Source organism: Entelurus aequoreus, linkage group LG14, assembly GCF_033978785.1.
Source record: "Entelurus aequoreus isolate RoL-2023_Sb linkage group LG14, RoL_Eaeq_v1.1, whole genome shotgun sequence".
Classification (NCBI taxonomy): Eukaryota; Metazoa; Chordata; class Actinopteri; order Syngnathiformes; family Syngnathidae; genus Entelurus; species Entelurus aequoreus.
Window position 1 is genome coordinate 53,116,767 of NC_084744.1, and position 24,844 is coordinate 53,141,610.

A 24,844-nucleotide genomic window follows, 5' to 3' on the forward strand; every position below is an offset into this window, starting at 1 on the left:
TAATATATACATACACATAATATATATATATGTATATACACATAATACACATAATATATACATACACATAATATATATATACAGTATATGTATAGTTATATATGTTGTAATACTACAATTAATTATTGGTTAGTGTAAAACTTGTACTACGCTACACGTTCTATAATTGTAAAATATACAATTCTAAACATAGGAAGTATAATAGGAAGACGTTTACAATTAATCATTGTGTAAAATGTGTACAGCGTTACACATTGTCTATAGTAGTAAAATATACAAATGTAAAGTATAATCAATCAATCAATCAATCAATCAATGTTTATTTATATAGCCCTAAATCACAAGTGTCTCAAAGGGCTGCAAAGTTTATTTTTTACTACAATTATTATTGATTAGTGTAAAACTTGTACTGCGTTACGCGTTTTGTGTAGTAGTAAAATATATTAATGTGTATTGAATAGAACTGGTTTGATAAATATACACATTTTCATATGTTACTTCCTATTTTCACATTTGGGTACTTTACTACTAAACACAATGTGTAACCTAGTTTTACACTAATCAATAATTAATTGTGCTATTGAATAAACGTCTTCCTATTATACTTACTATTTTTACATTTGTATGTATGCAATGTGTAACGTAGTTTTACACTAATCCAGTGGTTCCCAAACTTTTCAAGTACCACTGCAGAAAATACTTGGCTGTCCAAGTAACACCATACAGACCAACAATAAAAACAGTGGCGTAATAAGCCTAAGTATTCATTCGAAAAAGGCAGATTTTTTTAAACAATTATAATTAATTTTTGGGCCACTGTCACATTACACACAGTTTGAATACACTGTGTTTGAATAGAGGAGAATAAAACACTGTACTTTAATCAAGGGATACTTTGGCTTACCATTAGATGGAGCCTGCGTACTACAAGTGGTACGTGTACCACAATTTGAGAATCACTGCACAAATCGATAATTAATTGTAGTATTAAATGAACTTTTTACTATTATACTTCCTATTTTTACATTTGTATATTTTACTAATATAGACAATGAGTATTATAGTTCTACACTAATCAATATTTAATTGGTGTATTAAATTAACATATTTTTCCTATTATACTTCCTATGTTTACATTTATATTTTTTACTACTATTGACAATGTATAAATTCAATTCAATAATTAACTATTATTAAATACACTAATTCCTATTATACTTCCTTTTATTAAATGTGTATATTTTACTAATATAGACAATGTGTGTTGCGGTTTTACACTTATCAATATTTAAATGTAGTAATAAATACAATTCTTCCTATTATATTTCCTATTTTTATGTTTGTATATTTTACTATTATAGACATTGTGTATTGTAATTTTACACTCATCAGTATTTAATTGTTGGAATAAATAAACTTCTTATTATTATACTTCATATGTTTACATTTGTATATTTCACTACTATAGACAATGTGTAACGTAGTACAAGTTTTACACAATAATTAGTTGTAGTATTTAATAAAATTCTTCCTATTATACTTCATATGTTTACATTTGTATATTTTACTACTCTACACAGTGTAACCTAGTTTTGCACTCAATAATTAATTGTAGTATTAAATAAACTTCTTATTATTATTATACTTCCTATTTTTACATTGGTATATTTTACTACTATACACAATGTGTAACATAGTTTTGCACTCAATAATTAATTGTAGTATTAAATAAACTTATTCTTCCTATTATACTTCCTATTTTTACATTTGTATATTTTAGTACTGTAGACAATGTGTAACGTAGTTTTGCACTCATCAATAATTAATTGTAGTATTAAAAAATGTATTCTTCCTATTATACTTCCTATTTTTACATTTGTATATTTTAGTACTATACACAATGTGTAACGTAGTTTTGCACTCATCAATAATTAATTGTAGTATTAAATAAACGTATTCTTCCTATTATACTTCCTATCTTTACATTTGTATATTTGACTAATATCGACACTGTAAGGTAGTACAAATTATACACAATAATTAATTAAAGTATTGAATAAACTTCTTCCTAATATAGGTCTTATTTTTACATTTGTATATTTTACTACTATAGACAAAGTGTTACACAGTTTTACACTCATCAATAATTAATTGTAGTATTAAATACACTTATTCTTCCTACTACCTATTTTTACATTTGTATATTTTACTACTATAGACAGTGTGTAACATAGTACAAGTTTAAGACAATATCAGTAATAAACATGAAGAAGGTGTATATTATACTTCTATTATATTTATTGCACTTGTTTATCTTCCTGCCGTACAAATGTTACACTAATCAGTGATAAACATGTAGTAGTAGTAAATTATGCTTCTTCCTGCTCCTTTTCAGACATGTGTGAACGGGATACCTTAGCACGTGCTATAAACCATAATGAAATATGATCATATTTGTTGATGAGAGTTAAAAATCCTGTCATTAAATGTCAACCGTTAAACATTTAATGAGAGCAACTAATTATGTCATGTTTATATCTTTCTTCAATTGACGCTGCAGTAAAATGAAGTTGACATAATTGGAGGTGAAATATATATTACAAAAGTGCACGAAATACTGTCGTTATCTTTGCTTGACACTTGAAGTACCGGCACTAACGTCTAATCACCTGTTATCAGCTAAAATACACACAATTATACATGTTTATGTACTTAGTGATTGACCGAGAAGATAGCCAAGATGAGCAATATTTCTTTATTTACACTCCTAACATTTTCATATTTAAAAGGTTTCCTTCAAATCCAATGTATTTTATGCCATCTTACTTTATATTTACTATATATATATATATATATATATATATATATATATATATATATATATATATATATATATATATATATATATATATATATATATATATATATATATATACGTATATATATATATATATATATATATATATATATACGTATATATACGTATATATATATATATATATATATATATATATATATATATATATACGTATATATACGTATATATATATATATATATATATATATATATATATATATATATATGTATATGTATACGTATATATGTATATGTGTGTACGTATATATGTATATGTGTATGTATGTATGTATATATGTATGTAATATATATATATATACATACATATATATATATATATATATTAGTATGTGTATGTATATATGTATGTGTATGAATGTTTGTATATATGTATGTGTGTGCGTGTATATATATATATATATATATATATATATATATATATATATAGTATGTGTATGTACATATATATGTATGTGTGTGCGTGTATATATATATATATATATATATATATGCGTATATGTGTGTACGTATATATGTATGTGTGTATATATATATGTATATATGTATGTATACATATATGCATGTAATATATATACAGTATATACATACATATACACATATATATGTATACATACATATACACATATATATGTATACATTCATATACACATATATATGTATACATACATATATAAATATATATATGTGTATGTATATATATATATATATATATATATATATATATATATATATATATATATATATATATATATATATATATATATATATATAAAATCATTTTAATAGCTATACATTTATTCTAGGTAGAATACGCTAAAACAAGCTTTTGTTCAACTCAAGTGTTTTTTTATTTTTTTTTGGTGCAACACGTTGACGTAAACATTCTCTTTTGTTGCACTTTACTCCAGCAAAACACCACAAAAAAACCATATTTTTTCATACAAGTTCTAGCGGACTGGTGCAGGATTCCTTCTTGCACCAAAACAAAACTTTTTTTTTTTTAATATACTTTGAACATTTCCTTCCCGCCGGCTGCTTAAAGTTCCCAAAGAAATAATGACCAATAAAAGCACACGTGTACATTAATAGCACACACAAGCAGTATACATTATGTACAGAATATGGTGGGCTTTTTTTTTTTTTTCAGCTGTTTTGAAGCAGAAAAAGACTTCTTCTTCTTCTGTAAATCCCACTAAAAAGTTTGTAGATTTACAGTAAAAAAAACTTGGCAGCTCAGTCGCTAGATTTTTACTGCAAAAATAACACCGATACCATTTTTCTATTTACTGTAATGCACTGTAAAACAACCATTTTACAGTAGTAAAAACTGGCAGCTCTGTCGCCATAATCTTACCGCAAAAATAACACTGGTACTTTTTTTGTATTTACAGTAATGCACTGTAAAAACAAGTGTAGATTTTTAGCTCAGTCGCCAGAATTTTGGTGTAAAAATACCAATGGTATCCTTTTTCTATTTACAGTAATGCACTGTAAAAACAAACATTAAATAGTGGAAAAAACTAGCAGCTCAGTTGCCAGAATGTGACCATAAAAATAACACTGGTAACTTTCTTCCATTTACAGTAAACTAAAAAAAACAACAGTATTTTTGCAGTAAAAATGTGCTGACTGAGCTTCCACGTTTTTTTTTTTACTGTAAAATCTACGGTTGTATTTACGATGCATAAAACATTTAAAAATGGTACCAGTTGTTATTTTTTATAGGAAAATTCAGTTTTTTCGACCTTAAAATTGTATTTTTACAGTGCACTGAAAAACCGTATATTTTGCGGTAAAAACAAAACAAAACTGACTTTTACTGTAAAAAATAACATTGGTCCCATTTTGCTGTTTCCAGAAATGCACTTTTAAAAACGGCCGTAGATTTTACAGTAGAAAAAACGGACAGCTCAGTTGCCAGAATTTTACCATAAAAATAACACTGGTAACTTTCTTCCATTTACAGTAAACTAAAAAAAACAACAGTATTTTTGCAGTAAAAATGTGCTGACTGAGCTTCCACGTTTTTTATTACCGTAAAATCTACGGTTGTATTTACAATGCATAGAACATTTAAAAATGGTACCAGAGTTATTTTTTACAGTAAAATTCAGTTTTTTCTACTTTTTTACAGTGCACTGAAAAACCGTAGATTTTGCAGTAGAAAAAAACAACCTAAAACTGACTGCTCAGTGACAGAGTTTTGGCGTGATAATAACCGTAGTACCATTTTTCTTTTTACAGTAATGCACTGTAAAAACAAACATTTAAAAGTGGAAAAAACTAATAGCTCAGTTGCCAGAATATTGACAGAAAAATAACACTGGTAACTTTCTTCCATTTACAGTAAACTAAATTGACTCAGTCGCCAGACTTTTACTGTAAAAATAACACTGGTCCCATTTTTCTATTTCCAGAAATGCACTGTAAAAACGGCCGTAGATTTTACAGTAGAAAAAACTGACAACTCAGTTGACAGAGTTTTAGCCTAATAATAATCGCGGTACCCTTTTTCTATTTACAGTAATGCCCTGTAAAAACAAACATTTAATAGTGGAAAAAACTAGCAGCTCAGTTGCCAGAATTTTACCATAAAAACAACACTGGTACGTTTCTTCTATTTACAGTAAACTAAATAAAAAATACAGTATTGCTGTTATTTTTGCAGTGAAAATGTGCTGACTGAGCTTCCAGGTTTTTTTTCTTTCTTTACCGTAAAATCCACGGTTGTATTACAATGCATAGAACATTTAAAAATGGTACCAGTGTTATTTATTTTACAGTAAAATTATTTTTCTACTGTAAAATTTTATTTTTACTGTAAAATTGTATTTTTACAGTGCACTGAAAAAACTTAGATTTTGCGGTCAAAACAAAACTGACTTTTACTGTAAAAATAACACTGGTCCCATTTTTCTGTTTCCAGAAATGCTCTGTAAAAATGGCCTTAGATTTTACAGCAGACCTGGGCATTCTGCGGCCCGCGGGCCGCATCCGGCCCTTTGTGCGTCCCTGTCCGGCCCGCGTGAGGCCAATTATAAATTACTAAATAAATTTAAAAAAGTATCTATGTCGAGTGTGCAATACAACGGTGCTGCTTTTGTTTTGAAAATCGTTATTTGTATTACTTCCGTGTGGACGTATGCGTGATTGTGAGTGACTGTGAACAACTGCAATTACAAAATAAAGTTGAAAAAACATCTATGTCCTGCGCGCAATACAACTGTGCTGCTTTTATTTTGAAAAGTATTATTTATGGGCGTGTGTCCGTGTGTAACCTGCGAGTGAAGGTGCACATGCAGCGACAAGTGATGCACGGTTTACACCCGAGACGCCAAAAAGACAAAAGTTGATGAGGAATGCCGTGTTTTCAACAAGACATGAACTGCAAAGCAACGTCCCCTCACCTAAGGTGCGTGCCTGCGCATTTGCGCACTGCTCAAGCGTCCGCTGCGCGCAGCAAGTATATGCCGCGCACCAAATGAAATCCCATCTGAATTATAAACAAAATAAACATATTTATTCTATGGAATTTTGCAATGCAACTTTGAGTGACAGTGACAACAAGCGGCCCTAACGGTGTTCGTCAACACCGTTCAATTGAACACCGTTCAATTATTGTAACGTCTATCGAGATGCTTCGAGGACAGGAATTATATCGATCACTTTATTGAACAAAACTGTTTATATTCGGACATAACCACACCAAAAACATGAGTAAAACAATTCTATCTCGAAAAACTAGTCATTTTCTGCCGTACAAACCAGGCCAAAACCAACTTGTCATCTGTCACCAACACGCATAGCACTAAACCACTGGTGCGTTTAAGGCCACACAAAAAGTCGGACAACTCAAACACCACACAAAGTTACACTATGACTCCTCAGTCATACGTGTGCTTATTTTACTGTCATTTATTATTAATGTTAATTTATATATATTAGTCATGGAATGCTGTTACACACACTATGTTGAAGTATTACTATTATTATTATTATTATTATTTATCTTACGGTATATATCAAAAATAATATTGAGCAAAATTTAATTGAAATATTGTCGATGTGGCCCTCCAGCAGTGCTCGGGTAGCTCATGCGGCCCCCGGTAAAAATTAATTGCCCACCCCTGTTTTACAGTATACAAAACTGACAGCTCAGTTGACAGAGTTTTGGCGTAAAATTACCAATGGTACCATTTTTCTCAATTTACAGTAATGCACTGTAAAATAAACATTTAATAGTGGAAAAAACTAGCAGCTCAGTTGCCAGAATTTTACCATAAAAATAACAGTAGTACCTTTCTTCCATTTACAGTAAACTAAAAAAAAACAAAAAAACAGTTTTTTTGCAGTAAACATTTGCTGACTGAGCTTCCTTGTTTTTTTTTACCGTAAAATCTACAGTTGTATTTACGAGGCATAAAACATTCAAAAATGGTACCAGTGTTATTTTTTATAGGAAAATTCAGTTTTTTTCTACCTTAAATTTGTATTTTTACAGTGCACTGAAAAACCGTATATTTTGCGGTAAAAACAAAACAAAACTGAATTTTACTGTAAAAATAACATTGGTCCCATTTTTCTGTTTACAGAAATGCACTGTAAAAATGGTCGTAGATTTTATAATTGTTGTTACAGCTCAGTTGCCAGAATTTTGGCGTAATAATAACCCCGGTACCATTTTTCTATTTACAGTAATGCACTGTAAAAACAAACATTTAATAGAGGAAGAAACTAGCAGCTCAGTTGCCAGAATTTTACCATACAAATAACAATAGTAACTTTCTTCCATTTACAGTAAACTAAATAAAAAAAAACTGTATTTTTCCAGTAAAAATGTGCTGACTGAGCTTCCAGGTTGTTGTTTTTTTTTTACTTATTGAATTTACGATGCATAGAACATTTAAAAATTGTACCAGTGTTATTTTTTACAGTATAATTCAGTTGTTTCTACTGTAAAATGGTATTTTTACAGTGCACTGAAAAACCGTAGATTTTGCGGTAAAAAACAAAACAAAAACTGTCAACTCAGTCGCCAGACTTTTACTGTAAAAATAACACTGGTCCCATTTTTCTGTTTCCAGAAATGCACTGTAAAAACGGCCGTAGATTTTACAGCAGAAAAAACGGACAACTCAGTTGACAGAGTTTTGGCGTGATAATAACCGCGGTACCATTTTTCTATTTACAGTAATGCACTGTAAAAACAAACATTTTATAGTGGAAAAAACTAGCAGCTCAGTTGCCAGAATTTGACCATAAAATTAACACTAGTAACTTTCTTCCATTTACAGTAAACTAAATTGAAAAAAACCCCCGGTATTTTTGCAGTAAAAATGTGCTGACTGAGCTTCCAGGTTTGTTTGTTTTTTTGACCATAAAAACTATAGTTGTATTTACAATGCATAGAACATTTAAAAATGATACCAGTGTTGATTTTACGGTAACATTCATTTTTTTCTCCTTTTTTACAGTGCACTGAAAAAACCTTAAATTTTGCTGTGAAAAAAACCCTAAAACTGTCAACTCAGTCACCAGACTTTTACTGTAAAAATAACACTGGTTCCATTTTTCTATTTCCAGAAATGCACTGTGAAAACGGCCTTAGATTTTACAGTAGAAAAAACTGACAGCTCAGTTGACAGAGTTTTGGCCTAATAATAACTGCGGTACCATTTTTCTATTTACAGTAATGCACTGTAAAAACAAACATTTAATAGTGGAAAAAACTAGCAGCTCAGTTGCCAGAATTTTACCATAAAAATAACACTGGTAACTTTCTTTCATTTACAGTAAACTAAATAAAAAAACGGTATCGCTGTTATTTTTGCAGTAAAAATGTGCTGACTGAGCTTCTTTTTTTTGCGTAAAATCTACGGTTGTATTTACAATGCATAGAACATTTAAAAATGGTACCAGTGTTATTTTTTACAGTAAAATTCAGTTTTTTCTACTTTTTTACAATTCACTGAAAAAACGTAGATTTTGCAGTAAAAAAAAAAACAACCTAAAACTGACAGCTCAGTGACAGAGTTTTGGCGTGATAATAACCGTAGTACCATTTTTCTATTTACAGTAATGCACTGTAAAAACAAACATTTAATAGTGGAAAAAACTAATAGCTCAGTGGCCAGAATTTTGACAGGAAAATAACACTGGTAACTTTCTTTCATTTACAGTAAACTAAATTGAAAAAAACTGTAATTTTGCAGTAAAAATGTGCTGACTGAGATTCCAGGTTGTTGTTTTACAGTAAAATCTACGGTTGTATTTACAATGTATAGAACATTTAAAAATGATACCAGTTTTATTTTTTACAGTAAAATTCAGTTTTTTCTACTTTTTTACAGTGCACTGAAAAAACTTAAATTTTGCCGTGAAAACCCCCCCCAAAACTGTCAACTCAGTCGCCAGACTTTTACTGTAAAAATAAAATAACACTGGTCCCATTTTTCTGTTTCCAGAAATGCACTGTAAAAACGGCCGTAGATTTTACAGTAGAAAAAACTGACAGCTCAGTTGACAGAGTTTTGGCCTAATAATAACCGCGGTACCATTTTTCTATTAACAATAATGCACTGTAAAAACAAGTGTAGATTTTAAGCTCAGTCGCCAGAATTTTGGTGTAAAATTACCAATGGTACCCTTTTTTTATTTACAGTAATGCACTGTAAAAACACATTTAATAGTGGAAAAAACTTGCAGCTCAGTTGCCAGAATTTGACCATAAAAATAACACTGGTAACTTTCTTCCATTTACAGTAAACTCAATTGGAAAAAAAAACGGTATTTTTGCAGTAAAAATGTGCTGACTGAGCTTCCAGGTTTTTTATTTTTTTACCGTAAAATCTACGGTTGTATTTACAATGCATAGAACATTTAAAAATGGTACCAGTGTTATTTTTTACAGTAAAATATAGTTTTTTCTACTTTTTCACAGTGCACTGAAAAACCATAGATTTTGCAGTAAAAAAAACAAAAAACTGTCTGCTCAGTCGCCAGACTTTTACTGTAAAAATAACACTGGTCCCATGTTCCTGTTTCCAGAAATGCACTGTAAAAACGGCCGTAGATTTTAAAGTATAAAAAACTGACAGCTCAGTTGACAGAGTTTTGGCCTAATAATAACCGCGGTACCATTTCTCTATTTACAGTAATGCACTGTAAAAACAAACATTTAATAATGGAAAAAAATTGCAGCTAAGTTGCCAGAATTAAACCATAAAAATAACACTTGTAACTTTCTTCCATTTACAGTAAACTACATTTTAAAAAACGGTATCGCTGTTATTTTTGCAGTAAAAATGTGCTGACTGAGCTTCCAGGTTTTTTTTTGTTTTTTTTTCCGTAAAATCTACGGTTGTATTTACAATGCATAGAACATTTAAAAATGGTACCAGTGTTATTTTTACAGTAAAATTCAGTTTTTTCTACTTTTTTACAATTCACTGAAAAACCGTAGATTTTGCAGTAAAAAAAAAAACAACCTAAAACTGACAGCTCAGTGACAGAGTTTTGGCGTGATAATAACCGTAGTACCATTTTTCTATTTACAGTAATGCACTGTAAAAACAAACATTCAATAGTGGAAAAAACTAGCAGCTCAGTTGCCAGAATTTTACCATAAAAATAACACTAGTAACTTTCTTCCATTTACAGTAAACCAAAAAAAAAAACAACAGTATTTTTCCAGTAAAAATGTGCTGACTGAGCTTCCACGTTTTTCTTTTTACCGTAAAATCTACGGTTGTATTTACGATGCACAGAACATTTAAAAACGGTTATTTTTTACAGGAAAATTCTGTGTTTTTTCGACTTTGAAATTGTATTTTTGCAGTGCACGGAAAAACCGTAGATTTTGCAGTAAAAACAAAAACAAACTGTCAGCTCAGTGGCCAGACTTTTACTGTAAAAATAACACTGGTCTTATTTTCCTGTTTCCAGAAATGCACTGTAAAAACGGCCGTAGATTTTACAGTATAAAAAACGGGCAGTTCAGTTGACAGTTTTGGCGTAATAATAACCCCGGTACCATTTTTCTATTTACAGTAATGCACTGTCAAAACAAACATTTGATAATGGAAAAAAATGCAGCTCAGTTGCCAGAATTTGACCATAAAAATAACACTGGTAACTTTCTTCCATTTACAGTAAACAAAATTTAAAAAACTATTTATGCAGTAAAAATTTGCTTTTTTTTTTTTTTTTTATCGTAAAATCTACGGTTGTATTTACGATGCATTAAAAATGGTACCAGTGTTATTTTTTTACAGGAAAGTTTTGTTTTTTCTACTGTAAAATTTTATTTTAGAGTACACTGAAAAACCGTAGATTTTGCGGTAAAAAAAACCCAAACTGACTTTTACTGTAAAAATAACACTGATTTTACAGTAAAAAAAACCTGACAGCTCAGTTGACAGAGTTTTGGCGTAATAATAACCGTGATACCATTTTTGTATTTACAGTAATGCACTGTAAAAACAACTGCCGTATATTTTACAGTAAAACCCCTGGCAGCTCAATCGTCAGGCTCTTACTGTAAAAATAACAGCGGTACAGTTTTTCCATAATTTTGTGTAAATGAGTCCAAACTTTTTCCACTGAAAATTTGACAATTTTGACATTTTTAACTTCCAAAAGCGATACAATAAATAGATTTTTTCAAAAGAAAATATTAGCCTATACGCGTTAGCTTTGTGTTATCTCTACTTTTTCTTGTTAGATGACATCTGTTTGCTTTTATATTCCACCTTCATGTTACGTTTATTTGACATTGTTGGGTGTTTTTAGAATGAAGTGGTCCAAGTGGTCCCCCAGACCTTCCGGTAAAACTGTGGTGACTGAGCTGCCAGTTTTTGAGGGTGAGACTTGTCCCCGGGTACAGTCCTACTCGTATATTTACAAGTTTCTACAAGGCAGTCCCATGAAGACCCGCATGATCCAATCTTGAGAAACCAAAAACCAAATCCACTGGAGGGGGGGTAAAAGAACCTGACAGAGTGGGTCCGGTCCCGTTCAGGTGTGTTCCGGTTCCGCAAGGTGTCAGCTGTTGTACTGGCAGGCGTTGAGACCGGATCCCGGACTCTGCAGGCCGCCGTAGCCGAAGGTGGGGTGCTGCTTGGACTTGAGTCTGAGGGTGGCCAGGCCCGGGTTGCAAGTGTCCCGGTACACGCCGTACGGGGAGCCCGGAGGTCCGTAGTGACACGCCGTAGACGACATGGCTGAGTTGATACCGGAGCCGGCGATCCCGTTCAGGTTGCCGATGTTGTTGAGGCCCGGGGCCGCCATGGCCGGGACCGCCGAGTGGGCCATGCCGGACGCCGCCATGCTCATGGACGAGATGGAGGCGGGCGAGGAGGAGAACATGGACATGGACTGAGAAGTGAGCGGACTCATGGAGTTGAAGAAGGGGAAGTTCTTGGCGGAGAGCGGGGCGGGGGCCAGGCCCTTGTTGGTCCAGTTGTTGTAGGTGTAGGCCGGGTACATGTCTTCGTACGGCTGCATCAAGCCCCCGAACTGCGGCAGGTAGCTGTTCTTGCACAAATCCATCTGCTGGTTCCGCTCGCGCTTCCGCCACTTGGCTCGCCGGTTCTTGAACCACACCTGCGGGGGCCACTCCCACAATTACAAAACATCCTGCTAATCTCACTTTTCTAATTATGTACAGTAATAGAACTTCTTTCAATTCATCGTTACCACTCCTCATCACCAAATGTAGTTATTACATGTTTCATACATTTTAATAATGTACAATATTACAACTTCTTTCAATTCATTATTACAACTCCTCAGTCCTATTGTCATTTTTCAATTGTTCATACATTTTAATAATGTACAATATTACAACTTCTTTCAATCCATTGTTATGAGATAGGCTCCAGCACCCCCCGCGACCCCAAAAGGGACAAGCGGTAAAAGATGGATGGATGGATGGATGTTACAACTCCTCATAACTATTGTAATTATTACATTTTTCATACATTTTAATAAAATGCCATAATACAACTTATTTCAATTAATTATTACCACTCCTCATAATGACTATTGTAATAATTATTATATTTTTCATACATTTTCATAAAATGCAATAATACAACTTTTTTCAATTCATTATTACAACTCTTCTTAATGACTATTGTAATTATTACATTGTTTCATACATTTTAATAATGAACAATATTACAATTTATTTCAATTCATTGTTATAACTCCTCATAATGACTAATGTAATTAATACATTTTTCATACATTTTATTAATGTAAAATATTGCAACTTATTTCAATTTATTGTTACCACTCCTCACAATGACTATTGTAATTATTATTTTTAATACATTTTAACAATGTACAATATTACAACTTATTTCAGTTCATTGTTACAACTCCTCATAATGACTATTGTAAATATTACATTTTTCATACATTTCATACATGACTATTGTAATTTTTACTTTTTAATAATGTACAATATTACAACTTATTTCAATACATTGTTACCACTCCTCATGACAATTGTAGTTGTTACAGGTTTCATACATTTTAATAATGTACCATATTACAACTTCTTTCAATTCATTATTACAACTCCTCAGTCCTATTCTCATTTTTTAATTTTTCATACATTTTAATAATGTACAATATTACAACTTATTTCAATTAATTGTTATGAGATAGGCTCCAGCACCCCCCGTGACCCCGAAAGGGACAAGCAGTAGAAAATGGATGGATGGATGGATGTTACAACTCTTCATGACTATTGTAATTATTACATTTTTCATTCATTTTAATAATGTACAATATTACAACTTATTTCAATTCATTGTTACCACTCCTCATAATGACTATTGTAATGATTAAATTGTTCATATATTTTAATAATGTACAATATTACAACCTTTTTCCAATTCATTGTTACCACTCCTCATAATGACTATTGTAATTATTACATTTGTCATACATTTTCATAAAGTACAATATTACAACTTATTTCAATTAATTGTTACCACTCCTCATAATGACAATTGTTTTAATACATTGTTTCATACATTTTAATAATGTACAATAATACAACTTATTTCAATTCATTATTGCAGCTCCTCATAATAACTATTGTAATTTTTACATTTTTCATACATTTTAATAATGTACAATATTACAACTTATTTTAATACATTATTCCAACTCCTCATAATGACTATTGTCATTTTTTAATTTCTCATACATTTTAATAATGTACAATATTACAACTTATTTCAATTCATTGTTATGAGATAGGCTCCAGCACCCCCCCCCCCCCCCCGTGACCCCGAAAGGGACAAGCGGTAGAAATGGATGGATGTTACAACTCCTCATGACTATTGTAATTATTAAATTTTTCATACATTTTAAAAATTTACAATATTACAATTTATTTCAATTAATTTGTACCACTCCTCATAATGGCTATTGTAATTATTATATTTTTCATACATTTTAATAATATACAATATTACAACCTTTTTCAATTCATTGTTACAACTCCTCATAATGACAATTGTAACTATTAAAATGTTCATACATTTTAATAATGTACAATATTACAACTTATTTCAATTCATTGTTAACTCCTCATAATGACTATTGTAATTATTACATTTTTCATACATTTTAATAATGTATACAACTTATTTAAATTCATTATTCCAGCTCCTCATAAAAACTATTGTAATTATTACATTTTTCATACGTTTTAATAATTTACAATAATACAACTCATTTCAATTAATTGTTTCCTTGCCCGTATGTGGGCTCTGTACCGAGGATGTCGCTGTGGCTTGTGCAGCCCTTTGAGACACTTGTGATTTAGGGCTATATAAATAAACATTGATTGATTGATTGATTGGTTACAACTCCTCATAATGGCTATTGTAAATATTACATTTGTCATACATTTTCATAATGCACAATATTACAACTTATTTCAATTAATTGTTACCACTCCTCAAAATGACAATTGTTTTAATACATTTTTTCATACATTTTAATAATGTACAATAATACAACTTATTTCAATTCCTTATTTCAAATCGTCATAATGACTATTGTAATTTTTACATTTGTTTATAAATGTTAATAATGTACAATAATGCAACTTATTTCAATTCATTATTACAACTCCTCATAATGACAATTGTAATTATTACTTTTTCCACACGTTTTATTGACCTGTTCAATACATGTATGCTAAAGTAAATCTAAATTGGGTTCAAATCCTGATATCTAATAAACTTGTGTTTTAATAAAATGATGAATATTTAAGTTTGACAACAATATATAATCGATATTTTCAGGGTTAGGCCCAAAATATACATTTAAATGACAAGTAATTAGTATGTGTACATTCTTATACATTAAAAAAACCCTCAAAATTGTCTGAACTAGTTTAAGGGATTTGTTCAAAAGTTACTTTTTTATTCAATATTGTTACCAATAATAGTAATTGTTTATTTGATATTTATTAAAGACAAAATAATATAGTGTCATGTTGTCTATTTTTTTAAACAAATACATACGAAAAAGTAGTATATGTGCGTGTGTGTGTGTGTGTGTGTGTATATATATATATATATGTGTATATATATATATATATATATATATATATATATATATATATATATATATATATATATATATATATATATATATATATATATATATATATATATGTATATATATATATGTATATAAATATATATATGTATATATATATATATATATATATATATATATATATATATATATATATATATATATATATGTGTGTGTGTGTGTGTATATATATGAATGTGTGTGTCATAATTTTCTATTTAATGTTTAAATAAGTAAATACTAAAAAGTAGTTCTATTTTTACTTATGTAGGAAAGATTATAAATAGCATATTTATTAATTTCCATGTAGTCCCGCATACCTTGTATGTCACTATAACACTGCTTGTATATGTCATTGTAATTATCTACCAAATGTTTAAATAAATATTAAATACGAGTAGTCACTATAATGCTTATGTGTCATTAGAATTTTGTATTAAACGTTTAAATACATAAATACTAAAAAGTAGTCACTTCTTGTGTGTCATCATTATCTATTAAATGTTTTGTAAATACTAAATAAGAGTAGTCACTTTATATCATAATTATATATTACATGTTCACATAAATACTGAATACGAATTGTCACTATATATCATAGTTATCTATTAAATGTCTACTAATTAAGAATAGCCACTATATCATTATAATTATCTATTGAATGTTTGCATAAATAGTAAATAAGAGTAGCCACTATATATCATAATTTCCTGTTAATAAGAGTACATCCTAATTATACAATACATTTTTACAATAAGAATAGTCAATTTATATCGTTTTAATTATCAATTAAATGTTTACATAAATCTAGTAGTCACTATATATCTTATCTATTAAATGTTAACATAAATACTAAATAAGAATAGTCAAAATATGTTTTACTAAATGTTTACAAAAATAATAATAGTCACTATATATCATTATATATGTATCTATTAAAAGTATTATAAATACTAAATAAGAATAGTCACTATATATTATTGTATATGTATGTATTAAATGTATTATAAATACTAAATAAGAGTAGTCATTATAAATCATAATTATTAAATGTTTTCATAAATATACTAAATAAGAATAGTCACTATATATCATTATAATTATCTATTAAATATTAAAATAAATACTACATAAAAATAGTCACTATATGTCATAATTATCTGTTTAATATTTTATAATTTGATACATGTCATAATTATCTATTAATCGTTTACATAAATCTATATCACTACATATTATATATGACTATTAAATAGTTAAATTGCAAATACATTCGGGAAAATACCAATAAACAGCACAATTTGTTAAAAGTTCAAATACATATTTTTCCTTGAAATAAACTGAATAAAATAAAGTAAAAATAAAAAGAAATAATGTTATTTCCCCGATGCACAATATCCAGTAAATAAATACATCCAGCTGCAGCCAGATAAAAGTCATATATTTATGTATTACGAGGCGTTTTAAGACTAAAACACGATTTCTGATTTATTGACATGAAAGTATTTAAAAACATTACATCTGCTTCTGATAAACTTTCAGTTTTTATTTCTATTTGCATTCAAAACTACACAAGAACAAATTATTTTCAGTCGCGCCTTTGCGCCTGCGCAGCAAATGTGCTCTATTCCGGTATATCATAATTATTATTATTATAAAAAACAAACCGGAATACAAATTTTACATTTAACTACACTCTTTATAGATGTATTATTTAAAAAAAATAAATTAAAATCGTTTCTTACCGCGTGTACTTGAAAAATTTGCGTGTATTTGTTTGGGCATGAAAATAAATACTTCACATAATTTCATCATATTTTGCAAAGAACGCAAATATAAAAGTCAAAGTGTGCATTTGTGGCTTGTTGCTCTACGCGTGTCTTATCATTAATTATCATTATTAATATACGGTACTTTTTAGGTCACCTCAATAGGTACACTACATTTAATCACAGACGGTCATTATTAAAGTCAGCATTTTCTGATCTCATTCATGCAAAATATTACAGACGCTTGAGTTTTACTGTACAAAACACTCGCAGATGTTTATAATATTTGTGTCATGGCAAAATATTACAGTAATAGGATGTTGTGTAGATTTGAATGAATACGGTGAATGTAACTGTAATATTCTTAGGTACTACGATCTCCGATCGGTCCCTGAAGTATACATAAATGTGATTGGCTGATGGGACTTCCTGTTTTATCCTTGCCAGAGATGTGAAAGGTTATTCCCTATAGTCGTGAATAAAAGTACAGTAAAAAGTACACACGACGTGCTGCTAACTGTACTTTTATACAAGACAATAACGTTCATTTAGCGCAGGGATGTCAAACTGGTTTTCATTGAGGGCCACATCGCAGTTATGGAGGGCCCCTTGTTGTAATGAAAATGTCTAGAAAATGAATTTGCCTCTGGATTTCATTATTAATTATATAAAGTGTTTTAAGTAGACTGTCGATTTTACCGTAAAAACTTTACATTTACAAAATTTAACTGTAAAAATAGTAGGTTTTTTGGAGTTTTTTTTTTTTTTTTTTTTACAACATTTTATGGTAAATATAAAAACAGTACCACTGTTTTATGGAAAAAGTAAGCCAGATTTTTTTTGTGTTAAATTGAAATGGTTTTTTCCGACAATACATTGTCAACGGAAAAACAGTACAAGTTATTTATATATTTATTTTTCCACCATAAAAACAAATGTACCGTCTTTCCATTTACAGTAATACACCGTCAAAAACATCAACCTTGGATTTTACAGTCAAAAACTGGCAAAACACAATTTTAACGCAAAGACAGTCGTCGGTTTTTTTTCAATTTACAGTAAAAATAACAACGTAAAATTTACTGTCATTTTTCTGAATTTGATGGGTAGTTTGCCGTAAAGTGAAGTATTTTTATTTATTTTTATTTAGACAAAAACATGTTTGGAAAGTATGATAACGTACTGTAATATTTGTTGATTCGTAGATTTTACAGTCAAAAACTGGCGGAACACAATTTTAACGCAAAAAACAGTAGTCATGATTTTCAATTCACAGTAAAAGAACAACATAAAATTTATTGTAATTTTTCTGAATTTGACTGGTAGTTTGCTGTAAAGTAAGTATTTTTATTTATTTTTATTTAGACAAAAACATGTTTGGAAAGTATGATAATGTACTGTAATATTGATACGTAGATGTTACAGTCAAAAACTGGCAAAACACAATTTTAACGCAAAAACAGTCGTCGTTTTTTTCAATTTACAGTAAAAGAACGACGTAAAATTTGTTGTAATTTTTATGAATTTGTGCAGTAAATTTAAGTATTTTTATTTATTTTTATTTAGACAAAAACATGTTTGGAAAGTATGATAATGTACTGTAATATTGGTTGATTCGTAGATTTTACAGTCAAAAACTGGCGGAACACAATTTTAACGCAAAAGAACAACATAAAATCTATTGTAATTTTTCTGAATTTGACGGGTAGTTTACTGTAAAGTGAGTATTTTTATTTATTTTTATTTCGACAAAAACATGTTTGGAAAGTATGATAATGTACTGTAATATTTGTTGATACGTAGATTTTACAGTCAAAAACTGTCGAAACACAATTTTAACCAATTTACAGTAAAAGAACAACGTAAAATTTGCTGTTATTTTTATGAATTTGTGCTGTAAATTGAAGTATTTTTATTTAGACAAAAACATGTTTGGAAAGTATGATAATGTACTGTAATATTTGTTGATACATAGATTTTACAGTCAAAAACGGGCAAAACACAATTTTTACGCAAACAACTGTAGTCGTTTTTATTAATTTACAGTAAAAGAACGACGTAAAATTTGTTGTCATTTTTATGATTTTGAGCTGTAAATTGAAGTATTTTTATTTATTTTTATTTCAACAAAAACATGTTTGGAAAGTATGATAATGTACTGTAATATTTGTTGATTCCTAGATTTTACAGTCAAAAACTGGCGGAACACAATTTTAAGGCAAAAAACAGTAGTCGTTTTTTTCAATTTACAGCAAAAGAATGACATAAAATTTGTTGTCATTTTTATGAATTTGTGCTGTGAATTGAAATATTTTTATTTATTTTTATTTAGACAAAAACATGCTCGGAAAGAATGATAATGTACTGTAATATTTGTTGATTCGTAGATTTTACAGTCAAAAACTGGCGGAACACAATTTTAACGCAAAAGAACAACATAAAATGTATTGTAATTTTTCTGAATTTGACGGGTAGTTTACTGTAAAGTGAGTATTTTTATTTATTTTTATTTCGACAAAAACATGTTTGGAAAGTATGATAATGTACTGTAATATTTGTTGATACGTAGATTTTACAGTCAGAAACTGGCGAAACACAATTTTAACCAATTTACAGTAAAAGAACATCGTAAAATTTGCTGTCATTTTTATTAATTTGATGGGTAGTTTGCTGTAAAGTGAAGTATTTTTATTTATTTTTATTTAGACAGAAACATGTTTGGAAAGTATGATAATGTACTGTAATATTTGTTGCAATATTGGATACTCCATACATTTTCTACCGCCTGTCCCTTACTATTAAAGTTTTAAAGGCATGCAATTTCAAGCAGGACATATATTTTTTCTGTCAAAATGAAACAAATCAATTCAATTTAGTGACAAAATATGAAGTACTTTATGGACACATATTTCCAGGTGTTTGCGGGCCACATTTGGCCCCCCGGGTCCTTGAGTTTGACACCTGTGGTTTAGCATCACACTCACAGATGTTAACTATTTTGGTAACCTCGTGAAAAAAATTGGTTATATAGTGACAGTGGGTGCTACTGTCACGCCCGTGGATTTAAGTGCGTGCAGGACACAGTCGCCTTTTGTGTTTTTTATGTCTCACTTACAGTTTCAGCACGCCTTGCAGCTTTATTGCTTATTGCGTATTTCAAGTCGTAAAAAGTGAAAATAACCATGCGTATTGCAACATGTGTGGTAATTATAGTTCATGCATAAGTTTTTATTTTTTTCCCTCCTTACTCGGACTCTGGCCTCGGTGAGATTGGTCCACACGGCGATCTCCTCTCGGGTGCTCATGTCGGGGTAGCGGTTCCTCTGGAAGGTGTTCTCCAGCTCCTGCAGCTGCTGGCTGGTGAAGTGAGTCCTCTGCCGCCGCTGCTTCTTCTTTTTCGGGTCTTCCGCGCTCACCTCGTCGCTCCTGCGCTGCTCGGCGCGCTCCTTCTCTGCAAGTGCAAAGTATATATTGGTGCCCTGTTGAACATTTACAACATTTTTGTTTTAACGACATCTCTTATCTAACTGCTTTGTGGCAGCTGCGGTGCACACAAAAAAAGTTCATAAACTTTTTATCATGCAAACATTTTTTTTTTTTTTTTAAATTTGCCACGTGTCAATATTTCAAGTTGTATGCTCTTCTTTTAGAAGCTTTTTACTTTTATTTATTATTATTTATTTTTTATTTCATTTTACCATTAATAATTATATTTCGTCTATTTGGAGAAAATATATATAAATACTATTGAATATAAATACAAAATAAATAAGATATTTTCTTGTTTAATGATTGCACAACATTAATCCAAGGATTTTCACAATAAAACATTAACCTCCTGCTCATTTCAAAACATATATACATATCTTTTTTATTTATTTTTATTTTTTTACCTCATAATCTTGATTTTAGCATTAATAATTATATTTCGTCTATTTGGAGAAAATCTATATAAATACTATTGAATATAATTACAAAATAAATAAAATATTTTCTTGTTTAAAGATTGCACAACATTAATCCGAGGATTTTCACAATAAAACATAAAAATTCCTGCTCATTTCTAAATATATACAAATCTTTTATTTTATTTTATTTATTATTTTTTTTACATCATAATCTTCATTTTAGCATTAATAATTATATTTCCTCTATTTGGAGAAAATCCATTGAATATAAATACAAAATAAATAAAATATTTTCTTGTTTAAAGATTGCGCAACATTAATCCGAGGATTTTCACAATAAACATTAAAAATCCATCCTGCTCATTTCTAAATATATACAAATCTTTAAAAAAAACTTTTCTTTTTTACATCATAATCTTACATTTAGCTTTAATAATTATATTTCGTCTATTTGGAGAAAATCTATATAAATACCATTGAATATAAATACAAAATAAATAAGATATTTTCTTGTTTAAAGATTGCGCAACATTAATCCGAGGATTTTCACAATAAAACATTAAAAGTCCTGCTCATTTTTAAATATATAAAAATCTTTAAAAAAATGTTTTGTTTTTTTTTAACATCATAATCTTAATTTTAGCATTAATAATTATATTTCGTCTATTTGGAGAAAATCTATATAAATACTATTCAATATATATACAAAATAAATAAGATGTTTTCTTGTTTAAATATTGCCCAACACTAATCCGAGGATTTTCACAATAAAACATTAAAAATCCTGCTCATTTCCAAATATATACAAATCTTTTATTTTATTTTATTTTTTATTTTTTACATCATAATCTTTATTTTAGCATTAATAGTTATATTTTGTCTATTTGGAGATAATCTATATAAATACAAAATAAATAAGATATTTTCTTGTTTAAAGATTGCACTACATTAATCCGAGAATTTTCACAATAAAACATTAAAAGTCCTGCTCATTTCTAAATATATACAAATCTTTTATTTTATTTTATTTTTTATTTTTTCCATCATAATCTTCATTTTAGCATTAATATTTATATTTCGTCTTTTTGGAGAAAATATATATAAATACCATTGAATATAAATACAAAATAAATAAAATATTTTCTTGTTTAAAGATTGCGCAACACTAATCCGAGGATTTTCACAATAAAACATTAAAAATCCTGTTCATTTCTAAATATATACACATTTTTAATTTTTTGATTTATTTTTTTTTTTTTTTACATCATAAACTTAATTTTAGCATTAATAATTATATTTCGCCTATTTGGAGAAAATCTATATACATACTATTGAATATAAATAAAAAATAAAAAATATGTTTTCTTGTTTAAAGATTGCGCAACACTAATCCTAGGATTTTCACAATAAAACATTAAAAATCCTGCTCATTTCTAAATATATACAAATCTTTTATTTTATTTATTTTTTAAAAATCATAATCGTAATTTCAGCATGAATAATTATATTTCGCCTATCTGGAGAAAATCTATATGAATACCATTGAATATAAATACAAAATAAACAAGATATTTTCTTGTTTGAAGATTGCGCAACATTAATCCTAGGATTTTCAATATAAAACATTAAACTAGAATGCCTTTTATTGTCACTATAAACAGGTACAATGAGATGAAAAGCAACTCCAGTATCAGTGCGACAGGAGTTGCTTTTAAATCTCATTGTACCTGTGTATAGTGACAATAAAACGCATTAGTTTAATGTTTTATTTTGAAAAAAAGTCCTGCTCATTTCATATAAACACTTTTTTTTTTAAGTATAAATATATACACATCTTAATTACATATACTTTAATTGTATATTTGTTATACATATAATGTAATATTGTACATGGTAATTGTTATATATTGTATATATTATATACAAATATAATATATCAGTATATATCATATACTGTATATATAATATGTAAATATTACATATATGTTAAATTCTACGGTACATTTTTAGTCTACTTTATACCTGCATTATCCTTTCCATCTTTTTGTAACTGAGCTACTGTGTGGAACAATTTCTCTTAAAAGGGACAAGCGGTAGGAAATGGATGGATGGATAAATCATTAAAGTGTGTCTAAGTTAATAGCGGCATGGACAAATAATTTCACTATTCTTTTTTTTTTTTTCCTTAAATCTTTTATTTTGTGTTTTGTCAGCTCTTGTTTTTGAATGTTTGCTCCAGTTGGTGGCGTCAAACATAAAAAAAAATGAAAAATACAAATAAATAAATAAATAAAAGTAATTAATCATAAAGAATAATGAATTACCTGCAAGTTCAGCGTCGGAAGATTCGCAGCTGGAATTGTCCAAAGTCCTGCTGGCCGCGTCGGAGCTCCGTGGCTGCAGGTGGAACTTGGCGTCCCGGCGAGGAGGCGCGGGAGGCGGCGGAGGAAGCTCGGAGATCCGCTCCAAGTTCATGACGCCGCCGGGGAGCACAGGAGGACGCGGAGGAGGATCGCAGGACGCCGGCGGGAGTTTCAGTCCCGAGTCGCGCGCGGCAACATGGACGTCGGAAGCGAGCGACGCGACAAGAAGAAAAAAAAAAAAAGACAAGATAATATTTTCGTCTTCCTGCACTTCTTTCTGCTTCTCGCACTCAAAGTGATGAACACGTCAAGCTCACCAGAGGAAGATGCCCCGCCTCCTCCCCATTCCCGACACGCCCCTCTTTCGCCGGCCCTAAAAAAGAAAGCAGCCACTCAGCAAAAGCCAGACTGCGTGACGTCACCACACCGCCAAAACGCTGCAATTAATGTATGTGCGCGCGCGCGCGCGTGCAAATCGGCGACTTGGTGTTGCAGTGAAAGAAAAATAAAAACATTCCCACGCAATGTGCGCGTGCGTGCGTATGTGCGCGCAGGCATGTTGCAAACGTGTGTGTAGAGCAAAGATGCGGTTTACGCGCACACACACATACGCACATGCACGCACATGCACGCTCACACACGCGTGCACGCACGCACAAACACGCACGAACGCACCCGCGCACACAACACAGTCTCCATCTGCAGCACACTGTACTACATTCATATACTTTATGTATAGTATGCACACGCACTGTATATACTTTGTGTATACAAACCCCGTTTCCATATGAGTTGGGAAATTGTGTTAGATGTAAATATAAACGGAATACAATGATTTGCAAATCATTTTCAACCCATATTCAGTTGAATATGCTACAAAGACAACATATTTGATGTTCAAACTGATAAACCTTTTTTTTTGTGTGCAAATAATCATTAACTTTAGAATTTGATGCCAGCAACACGTGACAAAGAAGTTGGGAAAGGTGGTAATAAATACTGATAAAGTTGAGGAATGCTCATCAAACACTTATTTGGAACATCCCACAGGTGTGCAGGCAAATTGGGAACAGGTGGGTGCCATGATTGGGTATAAAAGTAGATTCCATGAAATGCTCAGTCATTCACAAACAAGGATGGGGCGAGGGTCACCACTTTGTCAACAAATGCGTGAGGAAATTGTTGAACAGTTTAAGAAAAACCTTTCTCAACCAGCTATTGCAAGGAATTTAGGGATTTCACCATCTACGCTCCGTAATATCATCAAAGGGTTCAGAGAATCTGGAGAAATCACTGCAC

The 24,844-nt window shown here is 30.0% G+C and overlaps 1 protein-coding gene across 1 annotated transcript; it reads right to left on the bottom strand.

Annotated features, from left to right (window-relative positions):
- Positions 1-11,801: 11,801 nt before the first annotated feature.
- Positions 11,802-23,805, bottom strand: pitx1 (paired-like homeodomain 1). The gene is made up of 3 exons (XM_062070189.1): positions 23,507-23,805; positions 20,523-20,725; positions 11,802-12,481 (listed from the first exon to the last, which is right to left on the bottom strand). The coding sequence occupies exons 1-3, from the start codon at positions 23,655-23,657 to the stop codon at positions 11,921-11,923; spliced, it is 915 nt and encodes a 304-aa protein (XP_061926173.1). The 5' UTR covers positions 23,658-23,805; the 3' UTR covers positions 11,802-11,920.
- Between the last annotated feature and the right edge of the window lie 1,039 nt (positions 23,806-24,844).